The sequence below is a fragment of the Nasonia vitripennis genome, chromosome 4, assembly GCF_009193385.2.
Source record: "Nasonia vitripennis strain AsymCx chromosome 4, Nvit_psr_1.1, whole genome shotgun sequence".
Classification (NCBI taxonomy): Eukaryota; Metazoa; Arthropoda; class Insecta; order Hymenoptera; family Pteromalidae; genus Nasonia; species Nasonia vitripennis.
The window spans coordinates 1,097,299-1,120,957 of NC_045760.1; the positions used below are offsets into that span (position 1 = coordinate 1,097,299).

At 46.6% G+C, this 23,659-nt stretch overlaps 1 protein-coding gene across 12 annotated transcripts in view; it reads right to left on the minus strand.

Annotated features, from left to right (window-relative positions):
* The window catches only part of LOC100123208 (nesprin-1), a 98,187-nt gene that overhangs the window by 67,469 nt on the left and 7,059 nt on the right, over positions 1–23,659 (minus strand). For 3 of the 12 annotated variants that reach the window (XM_032599911.1, XM_032599910.1, XM_032599909.1), the window contains exon 1: positions 68–1,102. In XM_032599911.1, coding sequence (XP_032455802.1) covers positions 68–1,076 — 1,009 coding nt within the window. In that variant the 5' untranslated portion in view covers positions 1,077–1,102. Of the gene's footprint in view, positions 1–67; positions 1,113–1,263; positions 1,279–1,361; positions 1,471–1,544; positions 2,933–3,014; positions 3,311–3,386; positions 3,928–3,997; positions 4,145–4,222; positions 4,626–4,705; positions 4,885–5,140; positions 5,165–5,900; positions 5,994–6,069; positions 6,250–7,797; positions 7,860–17,472; positions 17,832–18,067; positions 19,073–23,659 lie in introns of those variants that run through there. The other 9 variants (XM_032599913.1, XM_016984952.3, XM_031929345.2 and 6 more) reach the window with 6 other exon arrangements.

Genomic DNA, 23,659 nt, shown 5'->3' on the forward strand with positions numbered 1-23,659 from the left:
AAATATAATTGACATTCATTTCGAATAATATATTTTTATGAAATGTAAAATATTTTAAGTTTATTACCTTTTATGAGGATTCTCGATTCTTCCTCAATTATTTTCAATATTGTTACTTTCTCATGGATCTGCTTATGCAAAATTTCCGTTTTAGTGACTCGTTCTTCAGGAGATGTAACGGAAGCTTTTATGTCTGCGATAGACTGGGGAGCAATTTGAGTGGTCCAATTCTGTAGCTCTGCTATCTTGGATTGGAACTGATTCCACTTGGATTGTAAGACTTGCAATTTCTCAACGCGTTCATCTACTTTTTCCAGTGTGGAGTGTACCATTTCTTCTACTTGTGATACTTCTTTGCCCAGTTCAGGTTGTTTTTCAGATGTTGTAACTTTGATAAGACTAGAATATGTTTCATGCAATTTTTTCACCATATTTATTGCCGTTTTTCTCAAAGAAGAACTGAGCTCCTGTTGATGTTGTAAGTCGGCAGAAACTTGTGCTGTATTGTAATAAAATGCCGAATCCATTCTCCGCAAATCTTCTTCTGCTTGTGCAATCAATTTTAGAATCTCTTCCTTTTGTTCATCGTAATTACTCCACAGTTTTTGTGAATTCTTCAGAGTTTTCAGGGTTTCAATATTTTGGCCATACGTCTCGTTCCAGCTAACTTCTAATTGTTGAACTTCAGAAGAAACGAAGTTTGGTGCATGTTGATCTCTAAGTAAATCTTTTCCACGTTGCAGCATGCTAACGATGTTGGCACGCTGTTGTTCAAGTTGATTCAGGCAAGTTTCTTGATGTTTCAAGGCTTTTTTCAGACTTTCAAGACTTTCTAATGTAGGCACTTCGGTTGTTTGATCACGTACTTTATGAAGAAGTGTGCAAACTTCACGCACTTCTTTTCTATAAGTATAACTCTTGGAGTAAATATCAGTTTTAGTCATGGTTATTTCAATAGTTGGTATGAGATTTTTATAGCGAGTGATGAGTTGCTCGAGTTTTCGCTGTTCAGTAACTGCTTCTTGATCTGAACGGTTTGAGGTTAAACTATCTAAAGTTTGTACCAACCATTTCATCTCTTCGCGTTTATTGTCTGCTTCATGACACACTCTCTGTAATGAATATTATAATATTAGAAATTCTGTTTTGATCATTTAAATGCAGTTTTACAAGCTACAATTTGAACAAAGATACATGTAGTACTACTGGTATTACTACAGCGATATTACGACATCGAGTAATTGCTCTAAAATTTATATTTACCGTCAAATTTTGAAGCTATCCGAGCAAGCATATAATAATTAATATCGAGTTTATTAGAGGAGATATTTTTAAAATTTTCAATAAGTTCCTGCGCTTACCTGGAAGACTGATTTCTCCTGTTCAAATTCTTCAAGCGAACTGACTTCATGCAACATTGTTCTCAAAGTGTCATCCACGTGGTCCATCCAACACACCATTTCGCCGAATCTACAATTACAAAAAGACTCTAATTCAGATGTGCTCAATTTTGCGTAAGTACCAATGAAATTTACGATATTTACTTCTGTTTATAGGCAGCCCATTGCTGTGGAACTTGGCGGAGTTGTTCTCTAAGAGCTTCGACTCTATTAGCAGTATGTTCCCAACGACGTTCGGCATTTTGTGCAGCTTCGCTTAAGCTTGTATCATCTGGTTTGAGATTTGAATATGCTAAACTAATTTTCTTCAAAGTTTGGAGGGAACGTTCTACTTGAACCACCATTCCACGATTAACAAAGAAATCTTTGTTTCTATTCAAAATGCTTCCAACCTCCTCATTTTTCACCATAGCTTGTTGTTCAGCGTTGATTTCCATCTCGATTTCCTTCAAGTACTGGGAGAACGTGGCCTCGTCCAGTCTAAACTCGAGTCTCATTAAATGCAGTGGAGCGAATGTCAGTACTTCCTTCCATCTTCTTTGCAACGAATCGACAGCCTCGATTATTGGAGCCTGCTGTTCTACGGGTAACGCGTTTCTCAAATCTTGCGCTACGTTGACGAGATCCTGAATCCATCTCTCGTTGACTTTTCCGAAAAAGTTTTTATGGTACTCTACAGATTGACGGTTGTCAATGTTCCGATCGTTGATGAGTGTTTCAGCAGCTGATAACCATTCGGAAATCTGTCTTTCGCATTCTCGGAACTTGGTCCAACATCGCACGGCTTCTTGTAACCGCTGTTCCCAAAGTTGAGCTGATTGGGACACTCGAGCAAACCGCTCATTCAGATGACGAAGAACGGAACTACCTTCACTATCACCAGGTTGTTTGTGAGCATCGACGGACTTGACGATATTGTTGAAAACTTTGTTCTTCGATTCTAGCATAGATTTGTAGTATAGGGTTCTTGAGAAAAATGCTTTATGCCTTTCCAATTGACTAAGAGCTGAGTCTCTACCGCCGGACAGATTGTAGCTACTTAGTAAACGCTCTGCGTCGTCCAGCCACGCTGATATTTCGCGTTGTCCTGCTTCAAGGGATTCTTGTTGAACCAAAATCTGATGGTACAAGTGCAGCTGCATAGGTATCAAAGCTCGAACTCGGACTAGAGCTTCCTTTTCTTTCTTCAGGGTATTCATCATCTTGTCGACCTCTTCGCGTGACAGATCTTGGATCAATGTTTGGAACTTTTTACTGACGTCTTTGAACAGTTCCTCGATTCCTTCGATTTCTTCGTGCAAAACCTTGAGATGATCACCGAAAGCCTTGATCTTTTCCGTAGATGTCAGTTGGGATGTCGATAGCGCGGCTTCGGCGTTCTTTAGCCAGGTTTGGAGATTTTCGACACCTTCGCGATAATCTTTCCAGTTTCTCAGAAGATCGCCAGCGTGCATGTATTGTTTCGCTTCGTGGAAGAGGCGTTCCCATCTGTTACTCAGATTCGTGTAACGATCTTTCAGGCGCAGGGCAACCTGTTACAAGGTACGATCATAAAAATTTATGAAAATATAAGGACAAATTCAAGGAAAATTGTAAGCAAAAACATCAACTCACCTGGTCCTCGGAAGTTGCGATCAACAAGCTGACGGTGTCTGAAATCTGCTGATATTTATCCTTCCACACCGAGATATCCTGGAAAAATTCCATCTTCTGTTCCTCAGGAAGACTCAAAACCGGTTCGGCTCTGTTCAACCAATTTTCGAATTCTTCGGATAGTGCTGACCACCTTCGCCAGTAAGTGACAACTTCTTCGAGCATACTCTGCACGCAACGCAAATCCATCGAAATATTTTTCCACTTTTCGCCAGTTTCTCGTATGAATCTATCAACATTCAGGCTTTCTTCTCGATCTGAAAAAATATTGCAAATCATCATTACCGAGCGTTTACTAATGCGAGAATCGTAGCTTGCGCATCGATGACTTACCAATATCACCCTCCTTTTTGTACTCTTCGACAACCTGTTGCATATCCAAATACGCTTTCTGAAACTCTTGGAAGATCCGATTTCTGGACACGAAATTCCGGTAGTTTTCCAGCATGTTCTGAACGTCTTCCTCGTTACCGTACTTGATGCTCCAACTCTTGAGTCTCGTCTCCACGAGGTAAAGAAAAGCAACGAGACAGCATTTGTGTTCGAGGAACTTCAGCTTTATTCTTCGTTTGGCTGCGCGAATGGGAAGACTATCCAATCTAGACGAAATGTTATCTAATTGCTGACTCGGTACTTGTCGTGCCAGGGGCGAGGATCGTGCGCGATTGAATTTCTCGACGATGCTTGGAAGGTCAAGGAAGAACTTCTTGTGTTCCTCGAGTTTTTGAGAAATGATGCTGGCGGTCTCTTCGGTCATTTCTTCGGGAATATCGTCGTCCGAGTGTAGAAGGGATTCGGCGTGAGCCAACCACCTGCCGACGTCGCCGAGTTCCCCGGGCAGAGAGGAATCGAGTAGCCACAGCCACCTCAGCATCTGTGAGAATTAATTGTTTGAATATTTGCGCTACAGTTTTTGAATAAGCAATATTGATTGGAGAACTTACGAGCATGTCCAACACTTTCCACAAATTTTGAATGTGCTTCCAGGACTCCCGAGTGATGCTTATCATACTCGGCGCCTCGACCAAATTCTGCAACTTGTGGTAAATTATCGACTTCTCGTCAACCTCGCTCTTGAACATGAGGTATTGCTGCAACACGAGAAAATAAACGATTACACATTACCGATACTTAGAAAATTCAATCTTGAAAATGTTCTCATCGCCAACCTCGTAACTGTTCGGAAAGCCGCCATTCCTGTCCAACTGATCGAGCTGTCTCGTTTTCTCATTGAGCCAGCGCAGGAGCAGATCGTATTCCTGCTGCACCGCAGCGAAAGAGTCCGAGCCCGTGCCCTTGGGTTCGGGATACTTGTGAAGGAACTGCGCGACGTAGGTCATGATGCACTTCTCATCGGGCTGCGGTACGTCGACGTCCTCGGGATCGAGAAGCCGAGCGATTCCGAGCTCGTTTTCGGCGACGTTGAAGGCCGTCTCGAGACGGACCCTGTTGGTCGCCTGTCTCATCGCTGGCACGCTCACGACGTTCGACTTGATGGCGTCGATGATGCCCAGGAAGGCGTTTCCGTCTCGCCAGCTTTCGCCGAAGTCGCGCACCTCTATTCCCAAGTCTCTGTGGGTTCGAGAAAATCTGATTAGAGGTAGGCTAGAAACAAGGGAATATCGTGTTACTTCTAATGCGCGTTTACGGACTTTGGCAAGGCGTTGGTGACCCATTGCAGCAGAGTCTTCCTCGCTCCCTGCTTCCACTTCTCGTTGCTGTGGCGCTTTCTCTCGCTGGCTGCCGATCCCTGAGTTCCGATGCTTTCGAGACTGCTTTGGCTTCCCCACGTTTGGCTGAGGTACTCGAGAGCTCGGGCGTTTTCCTCGATCTAAAACACGGGGGGTCATTAGCCTCGGATATGGCGTGTGCGACTCTAAACGAATTATATGGACACAGTTGACACTTGACGATGGACACACCTATGTAGCGTGCATTTCAACAACATGTGTCGCTTGCACCGAGTCATGCTGTGCGCGCAACGTGTTTATATGGTATACACTAATTTTAAGCACGACATTTATCACACTTTTGATGCTCATTACTGCGTGTAGTTAACTAACATTTAAGTGTACAGGTTTACTCACCCTATTGCGATCCTTTGATCGTAGCTTGTTTATTGGAATATACAGGGTTAACAGAGTTAGTAGTTCTTAACGAATAAATAAATACTCGCTTTACGCTACTGATGAGCTCATCTTTGAAAATTTCTTAGTGATCAGTGTTAGTTGCTGTTAATTTTGGTTAATCGAATCGTTACTGATTATTTGCACGATTATATATGGGCCGGATTAGGTCTGCTAAGAAATAGTAAAGACGGTATTTATTCGAAAGTATATTCATTTTCGACCACACCAAGTGATTTCTATGTAGTGATATCCAGTTGAGTGATTAATTCTGTGATCCCAAGTAATGACAATGAGTTGATTTATACTGAGAAAAAGCCTATATTTTGCGAAGCGATTCACGTGTCTTTCTATTAATTCATGAATTAAAATAGTTTTTCTTCAATTCAATCTCGCAATATAGTTATAGTGCTATAGACTTCATTTTCAGTTCACGAAAACGTTTTACGTTTCTTCTGTGATATTCTCTATCGCAGGTATCATATTGTTGTTGGAGGCTAGCCGATAACAATCTTTTTCTCAGTATGGATTAATGCAGAATGATTTTGATGAACTTTAAAAAAAATAACGGTGCTGCAGTTGTACTTTTGAAATGTTACGTGTCTCTAACGCTAAACGGCTAAGCTGCTACCGCGGTACTAAATTTACTTTGAGTATGTGCCGAAAAATATGTTGAATGTTCACGTAGCTTATTCGACAACTTATTTCTAATTATATTCACCTGGAAGTACAAAATTATAGTCCAAATCAAACCCAGGACTACTGGAGGTCGTCCATCCACTAAATCGGACGAATTTATATTAACTAGTTTGATCTGAAAATAACGACAATTTTAGAATCAATTCTGAACGATGATTTAGGAAGAAATAAGGATCTCGTCCCGTGCTTACTTTTTTGCTCTGTAAAAATTGTAGTGCTGTGTTAACGTTGCTTAAAAAGTGTGGTCTCTTTAAATTACGACCCCTCTCGACTGGCAATTTCTCTCCCGACAAGACTTCCAGTAAGGCGAGTAGGCGCGTACCATCCTTCAAATCCTCGATCAAATCGTCCACTCGAATAGGTGGAACTCGCTGAAATTGGATGAATATGTTTACGTTGGGAACAGTATCGAGATCGGTACGTTAATCAAGAATCTCATTTTTCTCGTCGTGTACGCGATCCAGGACGAGTTATTTATACTTTAAAAAGGCTAGGTGGAAAATAAATAGCGATACTTTTGGGCGATTGATCATCGTATTCTAATAAAAGCTGAAGCGAAAGACACGAAAGGCTTGTCGCTCGTCTTTTATATCATTTACAACGATGAAATCGATTTTCCCGAAATTACTTCCTCAGAGTTTACATTCTTACTTAGGATCGAGTCTACCTCCGCGTAAAATCAAACACAGCGAGTTTACAGGAGCGAAAAACAATCGAACGAAAAAGAAGAACAGTCTCCGGCTGTCAGTCTAAAATTCCATCCGAGCCAGAAACTCGTCGGCTAAGATCGAATCGAACCACGCGAAGAGCCGCGCTCGTCGCATGCCTCCGCCGCATTTTTCGACGTCGTATAAGTTCCCTCCATCTCTCTCTCTCTCTCTCTCTCTCTCTCTCTCTCTCTCTCTCTCTCTCTCTCTCTCTCTCTCTCTCTCTCTCTCTCTCTCTCTCTCTCTCTCTCTCTCTCTCTCTCTCTCTCTCTCTCTCTCTCTCTCTCTCTCTCTCTCTCTCTATGTGGCATGCCATGTCACGTTCCGAACGACGAGCTTTATAGTTCCGAAGGATCCGGAAGTAAGGAAATCGAGAACCCCTTGCGCCAAGTTTCTCCACCGTGACGTGCCACGTCTCCGGCGAGTCCACGTTATAACGTGACGATTACGCCCGGCGAGACGTGAGCCAATCGACGCATTAAAAAGTTTCGTCGGTAATTATGCCTCGACCTACCTTTCCGCGGATTATTGGCGAGGCGCCTCGAGCTGCTCGCGAATCGGTTTTGTTTTCTATTTCGCAGTTTCAGCCTTCACCCCCCGCGTGCATGATTTCAATTTCGGCTCGTATAGTTGTTTTTTCTTTGCATCGAGTTCGCCGGCTGAAGTTTCGTTCCAACGTGTTGTCGAGATCATGTTAATTTTTCGGTTGGGAGTTTGCTTTTTATCGCTCGTGGGTCGAGACGGGATTCGAAACGTCGAATAATAAAATTGACCTTCGTAGAAAGTCGCGCGCGGTGACGTAATTCTCCGTTGTGTGATATCATTTCGGAGACGCGATGGCGAATTTTTAAGTGTCACAACGCCTCCGTGCTAATGCGCTTTACAGTTTACGAGGGAGCAAATTGGAAGTCGCGTCGTCGTTCTCTTAAAATGCAAATTATCTAATATTTCTATTTTATTATTTAAGTGAGCTTTACGACGGTTGCGCGCATTCAAGTAGAAGTGTGACAAGGCAGACTTTCACTCGGTTCATCCTGCATTCAGATTTTCTAACGTCGCGTCGTATGATAATTGATGATGCAAAGTTAATGGCGAGTAACGAGGTATACTAAGTGTAATTTGCGTTTCGCGGAAAAGGCGTTGATCGATACAGACTAATCAGATCGTCACGGTTGTTCAGTGAGCAAAAAATTAACTGGCTAAGAGGCTTACCTTCGAGAGACACGAGTTGATCCAGTTAACGAAAGTTTTCTTCTGCACGCGCTCCTGTTCATCTGAAATGGAAAAAGTATGATTATTGAGCGAACATATTGATTATAAACAATATATTTGGATTACGAGTTGAAAATAAGTTATCGCTGGTTGAAGTGAAATTTTCTCCTCTCGAGTAAGCGATGATAAAACGCAACGACCAAGTTATCGAACGCAAACAAGAACCAAAATATCCGAGGACTTAATTAAGCTTGTTTTACTTTTCAACCATTAATCTCTTTTCGGGCGACATCAAAGACTCGGCGATTATCGCCAGAGGTTCTCGTGTTATCTTTGGTAACGACTTTACGAGAATCCACAAAAAATAAGCATAAAAAATTGAGTACCAGTTTCGTCATTTATGCAATAACACTTCAATTCGTCTCAAGATTAAAAGGTAAAATACTCGTCAATCCGTCGTTCCTGCAATCAGAGAATCGCTAAATTCCGATAACCTTATCTCCAAAACAAAAACAAATTCTTTATCAATCCAACTCCGCCCGTACTACATTGCAGAAACAGCCACGTCTCTACATACGCTACTCGTGTACATAATATAGTACTCGCTCTCGCGCGTCTAATTCATGCGGCGGTGGTATCGGCTTCTCTCGATGCGTCTATAGCTGTAAGACCGCGGCGCGATTATCGGGCATGCACGTTTCTGCAGCTCTTTGAAACTCTGCCTGCGTGCAGCGGTGATGTAACGCGGTGTGCGTATTATTATGCGCTACGGCGTTTATTCAAAAATCGACGAACGGGACTTTGTTTGCAGTTTGATTATCGAGGGAGAGCAGACGATGATTATGTAAAATTGATGATGGACAGCTTCGCTAACGAGCTGACGTAGAGAAGTGGGCTGTAACGATGCTCGTAAGAGAGTCCAGTGTTTGAGCTGCACTCGAGTTTTATTTTCAGGCGAAACACACTCGATGCTTTTTCTTTTCTGTGCATCGAAAAGTGGATTCTATTTTCTGAAATTAGTCATGATTGACCGTGCCTGTACGCGAGAATGAGCACTCGAGGAAATAAGCGATCCTCGAGCTCGCTCAATCGGATCTCCTCGTGAAAACGAAGATTCCCCGCTCACTGCTCATCGATAAATAATGCAGCAGTTTAGAAGAGGGCTGCCATCAGACCGCGCGGTTGATACACGAAATGGCCAAGGCGGTTTTTATTATACGCGAGTCTCGTCACCGTCAACGCCTCGCAAGGCTTCTCGCTAGCGCCTAATCCAATTAAGACATGGTCGGAGAGCGAAAACGAAATTCGAATCTAACCGAACGCGAATTTCTCGAGGATATTTCAAGAGACGAGGACTTCCGGTGACAGCGGATCCTTTGCACGGCTATCGACGACGAGAATAGACGGAGAATATTTTCTAAATCTTTCGTCCAGAAATAAAGATCGCTTCTGACGAGCGCGTGTTGACGTGTCGACTCGGCGATAATATTTTGACTACGCCCGCGGCTTTTTCGCGCAGTCTCTCTCGTCTTTTAATCGTCGCGCTATAGTCTCGCATATCACATTGCGTGTTCTTCCGCGTGGGCTTTGAATAGAGGTCGACCTTTTTTCGGATAAACGATGCACGTGCACACGGCAAATTTACAGTCGATTCTCTCGATACGATTTACGTGCGCTGAAAACGATATGTGCGTATTATACGATGCGCAGCGTAGGCGGATTTTTTCCGCTGGCTCGGCTGCACAGGCTTGGCCGAAAAAAATGCACCGCGCGAATCTTGCCGCATACCGTCACTTTCGCGCGATCGGTAAAGAATCTTATCTCCAAAGCTTTTATTTACAATTCGCAGTCCATAAATAACTCATTCCGGGTATCCAGCCAATTCGATTTTCGCTATCAGTCTCGAGAACTCTAATCCCACGCGGTGACTCAAGAACAAAAGATACAGCGCACGGCATGCACTCACACTGTCGCGGATCGAGGCCGCTGGCCACACTCGCCGAGACACTCTGGCACTCGCCCATCAATCCTCCCAATGCTGCAGCGGTCTATCCGAAAGCGAAGCTCTTATCACCGCATCGCAGCCCGAAGCATCGAACGTCCGGGTTCCCCGTAGCGAACGTCGACCGAAGCACAGGTCATCGTCGACAGCAATGTGCAAAGACCGAGCCTAGACTGAGGGAAACGCGAGCTAGTGCGGCTACCTTCGCGTCGATGTAAGGCCTCACTCGGTAATCCCCCGAGCGTCGCAGCCCTACACCGCAAGCAGAGAGACGGCGAAGCTCGTCGCGGGTTCTCCAGTTGGACCCGCCGGTTCACGCAAGAGCTTCTCGAGTTACCGCGTGCCGCGCGATTTTAATATCCTACTCCGTAGAGAGAAAGGTACGCGTGTGTCATTGCACGCGGAGAACCAGATCGCGCGTGAGCTATGCGTTGCACGCTCTGGTTTGGCTTACGGCTATGCAATATTGTGATGGGAATATAAATCGCTCGCGCCAGGGTTTGATGAATGAAGTCCCCACAGCGGTGAATGAACCGTTGTGCAACTTGTTTTTCCGAGTGACTTAGTTGGGGATTAAGATTTTCGTATGTTTTGCTTTTAAAAGTTGTCGAGTATAACGAGGATCGTTCGCTGCAGCCAATTTCACATTAGCTTTCGCAAGCGTTACGAAAACAGAGTCGAACTTTTGAGCGTTACTCAGCAGTCGAGCGGCTGTGAAATTCACGCATCGATGCACGGTTTCAAGTCGTATCGCGTTATATCGCTTCCCAGAGAAGCGAACGCGCGTACTAAAAGTTTTAGTACCGCTCGATACGCGCGGCTCCGCAGTTTACAACGCTGACAAACAAAAGACTCTAGCGACGAGTCGAAAGAAAAGTATAAACGATCACCGGACGAGGAAACGAGCTCAAAGATGAGGCGAGAGAAAAGCCGACTGATTATCCGTTTGTTTAGCGGTTCAAAAATAGAGAGCTGCGAATCGCAAACTGGAGCACTAGACCGGTCGTCGCGCAGTATTCTTGACCGGTTTATCCACAAGCGTTTCTCGGTATAAACAAAAAGATCGAATTAACAATCGTCGGCCTGATTTATGTCCTCGAAGCAGCTATAACGAGCGTTAAAAACTCCCCCCCGAGACGGGGCAAGCAGCTGACGATGACAAGCGAGCATAAGATTCACGATCGCGTGTCGCGCGCTTTCTATATAACTTTTCCTTTCCCCGTTGCTCCAGATGCAGTGGTTTTTTCTTTTTAATAGCTCCTTCGAGGAGAGGACCTGGCGGCGACGTCCCTGTATCCTCTGTTTGTAACGTCACGACATTGCATCGGATCGAATGTTGGGGTAGACGCATTCGCCGTGTGTTTCCCGTGACAGGGGAGGAGAAAAACGCTCTTTATAAAGGGAAATGGCTGTTATTCAACCGGAGAGCTTTACGTGAGTGAAGAAATTGGGACAGAGCTTCGTGTGTGCTCGTCGTGGTTTACGACGCTCAAGGCGGGGGCGATTGTCGCGTTTTATCGTACGACGCTTATACTCTTCTGTAAGATTGCTGTGTTTAAAAGTTTCTGATTGTTAAAGCGTACAATTGCTTATTAAAGAACTGTTTCGACTTTTTAAAGTTGTAACAGTTTTAATCTCTCCGTACAGACATCATCGGGCGCTATACTTCAAAACACTCGCGGACAACCCCATGAATTTCCGAAAATGTTTATTTTGATGCTATTCGTACGCAGGCCGGGTCACCTTGAACCAGATAAAAAGCTTCTATTTCATTCCCACTTTATTGCGCGGCTGAGGCAACGAAAAGTTGTCGAAACCGGTCCCGCATTAGCATAGTGACAAAATCCTCCTTCGAAAAGTGGCCGAACCAGCTGCATCTGCTTGAGTAACTTCCTCGTTGGTTTCCTGGGCGCGGCGGCTATAGGCCGATTCACAACATCGAAGACCTCGGCGGCCTTTCATCGTAACACTGACCGTCGTGGTAATTCATTCTCTATATAATGACCGTCGTACAATTAGCTATTCTAAAGCTATACGACTATCGCGTCGCGCGAATTAGCATTAAATTACACCTCGACGTTGTAGTAGTTTCAATTAAAAGATGCTAATTCCAGTTTTGCTCCGGTTCTGCGATAGAAAAATCGCTATCGAGACGATATACAAGTTCAACGCACATCGGCGGATAGTTTAATATGGATTCCCGCGTCTAGACGAGGTCGCGCCGATGCACACGCAGATCTCGTAATCGTCGTTCGGCATTAGCGATGTAACGCTGAGGAGGCATTTGTTAGGTGTAATGTAATTCACAGTATACACCGGAGTTCACTGTTAATAATCGCTCAGAGCAGCAGAACAATACACCTTCCCAGAATGACTCGAAAACCACGCAAGCAAATATCGTTCGGCAGCATAGAGGTCAAAGGACTTGCGAACCGTGATATCAAGCGATTAAGCGTCTAGAACCTCGCTGAACTTTTAAATAGACGCCGTGCGCCGGTGGGGAAGACTACCACTGTCGCGTGCGACTGCAACACACGGGCCGTTTATAATTCCTCCCGAAGAATGTGTGCAGCTTTCCATCCTTAAACCGGAGCCGATGCTTTTTACGGTGTATCGCGCGCGGCGGATCTTGCCGAGGGAAGTTTTTCGAGAGTAGCGATAATCAAAGCGCCCTTGGAATTTTCGGAACTTGTTTCGCGCGCCGCGTTAACTCATATTATACGCCCGCGCAACTATTCTCGTCGGTGGAGATCGCTATTTTGGGGGAAGTCGTTTAAATTTATTTTTAAATTTAGAGCTTTTTTCTGTACAGTTTATCTTTTACGGTTGCAGCTCGAATCGTCCTTCTCGGCGTGCAATTACGCTGCTCTAGGTGAGATTATTATTTATGAGTTAAAAGCTCGTTTTCCGCGTCGCGATGATCGTTGGAGGATGTATTATTCATGTGAAATTACGCGAGTAGTTCCTATTTTTCAAAGTTGTATAACAGGGCGATTAAGAATACAATATTATGAGGAGGACACGCGTCTAACAAATCGATGTGCTCGTACTCGAGAAACGCCGATGACAAGCGATAAATATCCTTCGTCGCAGCATTTCTCTAAGAATCGTCAATAAATTCCATCTCCTCGAGAAGCAAACCTTTTGATTCGTTCAATTTTCCTCGTGTACAGCCTGACACATTTTCAGACGCTGCAGTAAAAGCCAAGCGACAAGCGCTGCATTAATTAACGCCCGGTTTCTCGCGTATTCGAGTACATTTAGCAGATTAGCAGGAACGAGCCGATTTTTCTCCAGTTCAAAGCGCTTTGCACTGCAGCGTCGTTCGGATGTCCTCGCGGTCGTAAAGCAGATAGTATTTTTAGAGTTTACGAGCCAAGTTCCACCCGGTTCCACTTACTTCGATCGACCGAACGAAAGCGAGGGATACCCAGAAATCCAAGGAAGAAAGTAAAAATCGTTTACGAACCATAAGGAAAAAATAAAATGAAAAACGAGTCCTAATCGTCGACAAGAAAAACGCGCGCGCTAAACGGCCGGCGAGTGATAAAAAGCAGCACAGAGTGGCTTCTGATTAAGATTAAACGTCGCTGGTAAGGGCCAGAAGCCAAAAGTCGAAAAAAAAAAAGAAAGCCGGCGATGAAAAGACGCAGAGCCGCGGCTGGAGTAGTCTCACGAAGTGGGACAAGTTCTCGAGGATGAGGTCAGAGAGACGTACGCGTCTGTCGCGCAGCGATGCTCTTCCCCCGCCGCATTCCCGTGTCCCCGCAGTCTCGTTCCGCCGACAGGCCACATACGTGCTCTTGACTTACATAATGAGCGCTGATTCGCAGGACGCGCGCAGCTTCTTTTTTCGATTATACTAGAAGATTGATTCGCGTCGTCGGATATACGTACGCACGAACGAGCGTTTTAATTGGCTCGTAAAACGCTGCCGCTCGTTAAAGGTATGAATAAAAATTCAAAATAGTCCGCGGCTGCAGAATTACGCCATCCCATGCCTCGGAATACGTATAATAAAACACTATAATCCATTCTAGGGCGTATGCGCATAAAAAGCGCGTAAAACGCTTGATATGTAGAGCCGGCCGGCGTTTTCTCGGAACATCGCAGCATGTCTGAGATTTTCACCTCGGGATGCAGCACAATGATACTTTTTGTCGGATCGAGGCGCGCATGCGCGCGACAAACTGGGCCACGCGCAGATGATCTCTCGAGTTAGATCCTCCTTCGCGTGAGTCGGTAGCTGAATTTCTCGGAAGCGTATGCGAGTCTGGCATCGTTGTATAAAGGATTGAATTTACCGATATGCAAGTGATAGCCGGTTGGGGGATATAGGGTTTCTGCGGGGACGACCTTGTCTGCCCGGGGATTGATTACAGGGGCCGCGACGTTATTTTTGTGTCTGCGATGGGATTCTTGAATGACGACGAGCGCGATATGAAACATGTTTACACTCCCTGATACTTGAATCGGTGCACCGTTCGAATATTAATATAGTGCGTATAACGTTTGCGAACCGGCTTCTCAAAAACACAGCCTAATTAGACACTCGATCCGCTTTCAGCTCACGTATACGCGAGACCCAACTTCCGCGACCTTGACACTGACACTCCACACACCATCGCATTACATCATCCGTGAGCAAGGAGGTCAGCCCCCGACTCGACTCGCACTCCCCCATTTCCACCTCCCATAATCGGCAAACGCACACTTGTCGACCAATGTCTCTCGAATTAATCGACCGCGCGCGGTTATATTCGTACGCGGAAATCGTTTCGTAATTATCGGTTAATCGACGTTGCGAGAGTGAAGATCGCATGTTTCGAGGGGCCCTTCTTGCCGGATTGCCGTTATATAGTACGCGTCTGACGTGGCTTCGAGACGCGTGTGCGGCTGCATGCAAAACCGCATGCGAAAACCTAGAGTGCGCGCCTATACAGCTACTACTCACTGCATATGCGTGTCTCTAATTGGGGAGACCTGGAATAGACCGCGATTTTCCCGCCCTCTTATGGCTTTTTCGGGAAGGTAAAAGCGCGTGCTTTATGACGCTAATGGAGAAACGATTCCTCGCGGGATTACGCGGGAATTTTAAGAGAGTACATCGCCGGGGAATTATCGAGCGTACTTTACGTGCGTCTATTTTTGAGCGGAAAATTGATAAATTTAGAATAATCACTAACGCGGGTGCAGAGACAAGAGTGCACTGCGCTCGCGACGATCGATTAACCCTCCCACGCACACGTCATCGCAAATAAAATTATTTGTTCAAGATCGCGCTTTCCCCGTATATTGTCCCTCGCAATGCCGCTGCGCTCGGGTCAGCGGCAGCAATTTCACATACGTAATTCTCTCACAGCTGATGCCAATAGCAGAGAGTATTGATTGCTCTCTCTCTCTCTCTCTCTCTCTCTCTCTCTCTCTCTCTCTCTCTCTCTCTCTCTCTCTCTCTCTCTCTCTCTCTCTCTCTTCGTCTATACGTTTCACTTGGCAGAGCGATATTCCCTAGAAAATACCCGCTATTCCCCCCTTGCGACAAAAGCTACCAGCACTGCCACGCGACCGCGTGCGTGTGAGAACCTTTTCCCTGCGTGTACTGCGTCTTTAAAGCCGGCGTTCTTTATTACGCATCTGCCCTTTATTCCGGGTCCCCGCGTAGAAGTAGGCCAACCGGTCTTTGTGCGCGCGAGTGAGAGAGTAAGCAGCGCCGCTTTTCGAATTACGAAACTCGTCGGATTATACATGTTTACTAAAGCTAATTATCAATTAAGCGAATTGAATTTATGGACCATTGGCAATCGATTTTATTGGCGACGAGATTAGCACGTCGTTTCGTAAAGCAACTAAGCGCATTATAATTGTCTGTCGAGTGTCGGCTTTACGAGCTGTAATAAAATTAGGTGTGATCAGCATGCGGAACTGGATTACTCTTCTAACGAAACGTGAAAGTCCGGGTTTGATATATTTTTGTTAGCTTAAAAATTTGTCATCGCAATCGATATACACAGTCGATTAAATGCCGCTCACGTCCACCTGATTCTCCGATACATCAATCGCCGTGTCCCCAGCAATTTCCTCATCGAATAAATCAAACTCTTCACGTACTATGTATAAACACCGCGGGACCATTGACCACCAAACCTCTACACACGTATACAGAAAGAGAAAGTCAATGAAAGCATCGCTAGAAGAGAGGCCAGTCCGATCGAAGGTTGTCGATCTATCGATCGAATCATACACACATACACACTCTCTTGCAGTCGTCGTTGGCAATTATCTCTCCCTACGAATCGGCCACTCGCGGGGCAGCGAGTTCGCTTCTTATACAAGAAGAAGGAGTCCATTAACGCGTGATTCGTTTGATGGTTTAATTTGCTCTCGGCGCACATAGAGATTAATGCTCCCTCTCTCTTTCTCTCTCCGGTGCGCTTTTTATCAGACTTGGCAGCGCGCGCTAATCGGCCGCGAGGAGTGTAAACAGCCTTAGCGCAAATGGCACTGTTCCCTTGTAAAGATAGCCGCAGCAGCTGAAAGGCGCAGCTGATAAATGAGCGAAGGCTCGTTGCTGGAATTCGAACATCGCATTTTTCGAGAGATAAGTCAATTAGACGCAATTTGAGGAATTGCGGTTATCTGGAAGTGCTTTAGAAATAGCTTTACGTAAATAACGCGCATTGCTGCGGCTTATTATTGAGACCACAGGGCGTGTCGGTGCCCGATGAATGTATGATTCGTTTATGACTTTATTAGCGACTATTAATCAATAACCGATCGATCGATACCGAGCGGCACGCGTGATTATAGGCCAGGCTTTTGTTTACATCGAGTCACCTTTTTTTTCAAAATTTTTTAATCGATACCCCCAATGTCGATCACGTGGATATCGAAAGGCCAAACACGCACTCATCGAGACAACGAGCCTCCACAAAAACAGAGCCGAAACAGCGACTCGCCGGGACTGATTGCGAAGGGCAAAAAAGTGCAGCAGGAAACCGAAGAGGCCGAACGAAGGAGGATAAGAATCAAAAGCGAAACGAAAATTGGGCAGTAGAGGAGAGAAGCACGCAGAATGTGCAGCAGCGAAGGAACAAGGTGGGGAGAGCCAAGATATAGCCTTGAACAATCGCGAGCCGTCTCTCTCTCCTCTCTCTCTCTCTATAACGTCATCCCGGTCTATTAGCATGGCTGTGTGAAGGGGGAATACCCAGGCACGATTTTTTTCGACTGACTTTCTCCACTGATGCTCATGTTATTCAGATGAGGCTATAACTTAGCGCTGGTAATTGAATCTATTGCCATGAATGTAGCTGTGAAATATCGGTATGGATAGGAGGAAAAAAATCTATAGAGTTATGTAAAGATGAGACTCTTTTCGAGATGCATACTGCACGAGCTTCCCGACACTTTCGTATACTTAATTTAATGTTGCGCAATTTACCGCGAATTTCGTCTGCCGTGATAGAGATGCGTGACCTTGGGTTCCTTACGAACCGACAACATACACTTTTTATCTCGATCGCCTGCCTCGAAATTTCGGCTTCGCGAATAAAAACAGCGATTGCGCCGTAAGTCGGACAACATAGATAAGTCGGGGAGTTAATGTTTTAAAAAGAAATTTCACCAGCCTTTTTTCATAGCCTTTCATAAGAGAGTGGCAAAGATCTCTCTACCTTTGATTTCCGCAATGTGCGCGTCGAACTGGCTCTTGCTGCGCATGTACTCGGGCTTGCTGCTCGGGGCGTTCTGCTGAAAGCTCTGGTTGCGGTACTCGGCGTACCACTCGGCCGGCGGCTTGTCCTCCATGGGACTGGAGGAGCTCGAGGCCAAGCTCCTGCGCTGAGCCAAGCTCTCCTCCGAGGGGAACTTGGCGAAGGAGGTGACCGAGCTGGACTTGCTACCGGCCATGCCATGGCTGTGGCTGTGGCTCTGGTAGGCTGAGTCCTCGCCGACGATGTGCTCCTCGCTCGGGGTCCTGCTGGCCTCCGTCAGACCCTGGCGCGACGTGCCGTTGCTTCCGCTCAGGCTCGCACTGCGGTTTTCAAGACTGAGCGTTTGTCGCGGTTCCTTTCTGCCTCCTAGGATTGATCTCCGAGTGCTTTCATTGACTCTAGCCGCGATAAGCGCGCAACTGATTAATTCAGGGATACCGACCGGTAGGTATCGCGGCGGCTTTTTGCATAGAGCTCGCGTTCCGACAAGTTGAAAGCACTCTTAGATCGATCCTGTATAGAGCGAAAGAAAGCGCAACAAACGGCGATCGCACACCTCAGAGCAGAAGCCGAGAACTCCCTCACGCTCTTCTTCACCGTGATCCTCTCGAACTTGACGACCTTCGCTCCGTTGTACTCGCCCTCCTCGACCAGCCTCTCGAAGCTCTCCTCGAAGGACGAGTTGCTGGCCCTGGAGGAGGACCTCCTGACCACGAGACCGGCCTCGTCCACCAGATCCTCGCTGCTCGACGACCTGTTCTGGTGCGCCGACGAGCTGGAGAACTGCTCGAAGAAACTGACTCGGTCGCGCAGCTGCTGACCGGCACGTGGTGTGCTGGCGCGCGGACTGGGGGTACCGGCGTGGCCGCCCCCGCCGCCGCCGCCGCTGTTCCGTGACATGTCGTTATGGAAATCACGAGGATAGGGATCTCGAGCCCTTGGCCGCCAGCCCCGACGTCCTGCTGCACCTGCGTGACTCACCGGCCAGCAGTTCGACCCTCGGCATATTGACTGACCACTGGTCTAGCTGTGTGTACGCCGTGCACACAGCAGCGACTACGCACACCTTTCGTCGATGCGACGTACAGCGGGTGCTGGCTCCGAGCGATGTGGGTTACGACTCGGAGCACGTGATGCTCTTATCAACGGCGGAGTGTGTGAAATTTTTTGAATTATTCCCGGTAACAGCGATAACGTTCGCTCGCCACTATTCCTATGTATAAATCTCTTGGACGAACGATGCGTATCACAATAAATCTTCACAGCGAGCAACAGTGCAGACACGTATCTCGCGGAAAACAACAGCAGTATTATAAGCACTTTTCTCGGCGATCGATCGCGCGCGCACTTTCCCGCTCTACGTACACTCTATCGACACTGCGGCTGCAGGCGCGTCAACTCGCGGAGAGACTCCGACCAGCGGAGGAATCGGCGAAGGACGAAAAAAAAAGAGCAGCCAGACGACTGCGTCAAAGTGTCAAACGCGTATAGGCGCACGTTTGCGCGGAATGTTCGAGCTGGGAATGTAAGGTGTTGCCTGGCGAGACGCCGGTTCGATACTGTTGTATTACGCCAGGCTGTGCCGCCACAGCGCAGTTTTCTGTCCCTCTCTCTCTCTCTCTCTCTCCAGAGCGGTGTATACAGCGCCAGGATGGCTATGGAGGGGCGATCGCGCGCGGCGCACACGCAGATAGATGTGCGGCTACGAGAAAGAGCGAGATATATACTACCTAGACCCTGTGGACGTGTGTGTGTGTGTGTGTGTGTGTGTGTGTGTGAGGGTGGGGGTGGGGGGGTGAACGAGGATCCTGCACGCTTTCATCCCCCCCCCCCCCCTCCTCGCTGGAGTGTGTCCTTCCGCCGTGTAGCGATGAGACTTGGCTTTCTTTTCTAACGCTGAAAGGGAGCACTTTTCTTTGAAGCGAGCTCTGGCTAGACCGACGGGGTCTTGAGGACGCTTGATTGAATTGACAGCGATGCAAGGGTCTAAAGAGCTGGAAAGTTAGTCATATAACCGGAGGATGCGGTGGTGATGCGCCAGTAGAAGCAGATGACGTGGTCAGGCGGATGACGATCGGTCCGCAGATTTGCATCGGTACTCGGAAGTGATAGTCACTTTAAACGATTACATAAAACTCATCTTTTTTACACGATTCCATCAAATCCGGACAAAGGGCTCTTACGGCCGCGATGAGTTCATCCAGTCCGGAGTATACTCGATCGATCCTTTTATCTCGCTCAGCGGTGCGAGACGAGATAGCCCGGCGCCAGGGTGCAACTTCCTCTGCGGTGCAATTTTTCGGTAAAGAAGCGAAGAAGCTAATAAAGCAGAACTGGTTTACGTACGCGTATGCCTCGTTCCCCGACTGCGATAAGGTGTTATTATTTTCGTCACAACAAGTTCGATAAGACGACGATCTCTTTAACTCGCGGCGCATTAACATGCGTACAACAATCGCACACGAGTTCCGCTATGGAAATAGCTCGATGGATAAATCGCCGCGCGAGCTGCTTCTGGGTATCTAATCAGCAATTGATTTGCAGCGACGCTTTCTCGAGGCGAGATGATAAAAAAGTGAATTGGCCGAGCGTGCGACTTGTTTTAGAACTGATTCATAGGCGCTCGGTGGTACTGAGAAAGCGATTTGCAACGATGACTTGCTACGCGTTGACTGGTACCAGCGGGTGTCTAAAAGATTCAACCAAAGCATCTTACACGAAAACTATACACACTCCCGTTGCGAAAGCATACGTGACCCTGTATAGCAGTGGAGTGAGAGCCAAATGCAAGAGCGGCTCTCTCTCTCTCTCTCTCTCGCTCGCGCTTATTGACCGCACACACGAGCAAAGCGTTCGGACGTACGTAACACTTTCTCGGGGCAGCCTTGCGTAACAGTTCACATTGTGTGGATCAGCGCTGACGCACACGCGTTTACGACCAGCGACGACGCCTTCACGCTCGGACTGCACGCGACTGGCCCGGCGACCATCGCCCCGGGCCTCGTGATCGCGTTGATATAGAGATGGTATCCTCATAAATTGACGTCTATCGAGCGATTTTCGAAAATTGAACAGCGAGCAGTAAATTAAATTTGGTTGGGTGGAGCTGAAAATTTCGAATTCAGCACTGCAGTCGCCTGCGCATAATACGAGCGTCGAGAGGCGAGCGTGTCGCACATACGACAGAGGCGATCGGGATCATTTTTTCGGAGCTCGGGCGTAGCCACTGCAGAGGACAAAAGGCAGTAAAAGAAACCAGCCGTTGTTCCCGACGGCTCCGCGGATGGGAAGCATACGCGCATTGTGTTTTCGAGTTGTGTATACACGAGAGGCTCCATCAGCGGTTGGGTGACTACGTGACATCATGCGCGGCAAGGGTATCGCGTGAGCGTTTAATTGTCTCGGAGATTAATTCGTGTGAGCCGAGTGCTCTCGTGTAAATTGATTGCGGTTTGCATGGATTATACTCTATTTGAATTACTTCGTTTGTATAAATTTGGCGATATTGAAAAAGCCAGGGGAATCAACGACTGCTAATTAACACGGGCCGAACGTGTCGGCGAAAACCGAAATTCTGCAAGGTGCGCGTGTGCGCACTTCCGAACACCTGCTTGACCTGCTTCCAACAGCCCGACACACTCGTCTCTGTGTATTTACGAACATCAGCTATATACACATACGTGTTCGAACATACGCCCGTAACATCATCAGCCGTAGCATTGATCCTGGAATGCAGCGAGGGGTCGTTCGCCACTGCAACTTCCGCAAAGCGTTTTTGTTTTCCCGAATTAGAATCGAATTTTGCCGGTCGAGAGTTGGAGTAGTTTTCGCCGGAATGATCGATCGTTCGCTAGCTGTTTGCGACTCGTTAGCGTCGTTTCGAAATCGTTACATTCGCGTTTTTTTTTTATAGCAAGAAATCGGCACGTTTCACGCATATTTAACATAGTGCGATTAATATACACCTCATCTTCAAGGATAAATACCTCGACGTTTGGTAGAAACCTTAGCAAGAGCGAAAGTGAATTTAATGATATTGGTCGGCTGCTTGGCCTTTCAACATGTGTTGGATATTTCGACTATATCATCCACGTAACGGACGTGCGCGCATCGCTCGGCGATTGGATTTTGTAAGTCCTTCAGATTTAAGCTGAAATTATACAGATTTTTTCCAGAACTTTTGACACAGAAATAGAAAATTTACTCTCGCGATTTTTACGCAATACTCGTATTAGACGTCATTTACACGAAGCTTTGGTAAACAAACAAATAACACGTATAAATAAGTCCACGCTTTTATCATTGGCTCTCACAGTGGAAGTGGGCTTTGTTATTTTTGGCTTCGCGTTTTTGAAATCTCGACACGCGCGCATATTTTCCGACGGATTTCATCCGGGGACTTTAGCATCGCATACAACATCTTCCGATCGAAGCTAACGCGACGTTTGTAGGTCATCACGGTGCTGCGCAGGAATTACGCGTCCGAGAGTCACACACTTCATATCGCATATAAATAAAAATAATTTCCACGACTTCGTTTCTACACTCTGTCTTAGATTCTTCGAAATAAAAGCTCTTCAAGAAGACTTCTCCGCCGAAAATCAATAAACCTTTCACGTCAACAAACAAACCAATAAAAATCCCCCCGAAAAATCAAACATCGCGCCAGACGCAAGCTCGCGCGAGCTGCACAGTTCCTCGACCCCAAGAACTTTCCCTCCCCCGCCGCGAGGATCATCGCGTCTCGATCGCGCGGTGCGCATCGGTATAATTTAACTCGCGTGACTGCGCTCCTGCCGAGGCCTACACCGCGTGTTACGATTGTCGTTATATACGTACCTCTATACACGAGAGCGAGGAACCGCCGCGTATACGCACACGATTGTCGAGCTTCGTTAATCGATCGACGACGCGAATGAAAACTGACGGGATAGCTGCACCCGCATGTATGCGGTCGGCTCTGTGTCTCTGCGGTGGACCGTCGGCTCTTTGTATATTGTGCGTCTTATATTTGGCGCCGAAGAATTCGATCAAGTGTGGCACAAAAGAAATGCGATCGAAAAGTCGAATTTCGTCGTTGCGTAAGCGCGAAAAATACCGGAGGATTTCGCTAGCGGATATTATGCACGTATCAAAAATTCGATAATAACGCTTTTAGCGGCAACGATCGCGAGTATTTTTAGCGAAAACGAAGACCCGCGCTGAAGAAAAAAAAAACATCGCTACCACTGTTTCTCTCCATTGTGTGGTCTGCATAAATACCAAACGGTTGCAAACTTCGCGTCGAGAGTGGTGAGCAAACTTTTTAGCGCCGACAGTTTTTTTTTTTCAATCAGTTTCTGAGCACACAAATGTCATTGGACTATGCGCGGACGCGAATCCGTTGACTTCTGAAGGTTTAAAAATACACGAGTTATCTTCGCTTTTTTCAAAGTAATCGAAGAGCGTGTATAGTACTGAAAGCGGTATGATAATTCGCGTGCGTCAGGCGACGTCAAAATTTTGCATGTAAATCAAGGCGGCTTGTTTGTCTCTCATATACTGCCGAGGTTTTAGCATCTTTTAATTAAAAAGTTACGCAGGAGTTACATCGAATCTGCGCGTTTTTGCATTATGGTAAAAAAAAAAAAATTGATAAATTTTGCGTCAGCAGGTTGAGCAACGAAAACTTTAATCAGCTCGAGCCTATTTTCGAACAGGTCCAAGCACTCGGAGAATTCGATTGTTCAAGCGGTTTTCCTGGTAATAATATGGTAATGCCGACCTTGCGCCGAACTATAAATACGATAGCGGCCCAGAGTAGGCGCAAGGATATAATCGAAATAAATATGCGCCTCGCACTCGCTATAATTAATCGGCGCCTTACGAGCGTCGCATCGTACATAGAGCAGCACAGCTGAGGTTTGCGTTTTGAGCTCTCGGCTCTCTCTCTACTCTGTCTCTCCGTCATGCCTAAGAATATACAGCCGCTCTCGCTTTTATCAACGAACGCGCGAACGACAGTGGTAGACACAGGCCGTTACATCAATAACGTTTGACTGGTCGCCAAAGTGCACGTAACGTTTACTCTCCGACCGATCCGAGAATTCAAGGATATCGATCATAGAAGCTTTTAGTCGCTCCGCCGTTTCTCCGAATAAATCAATGC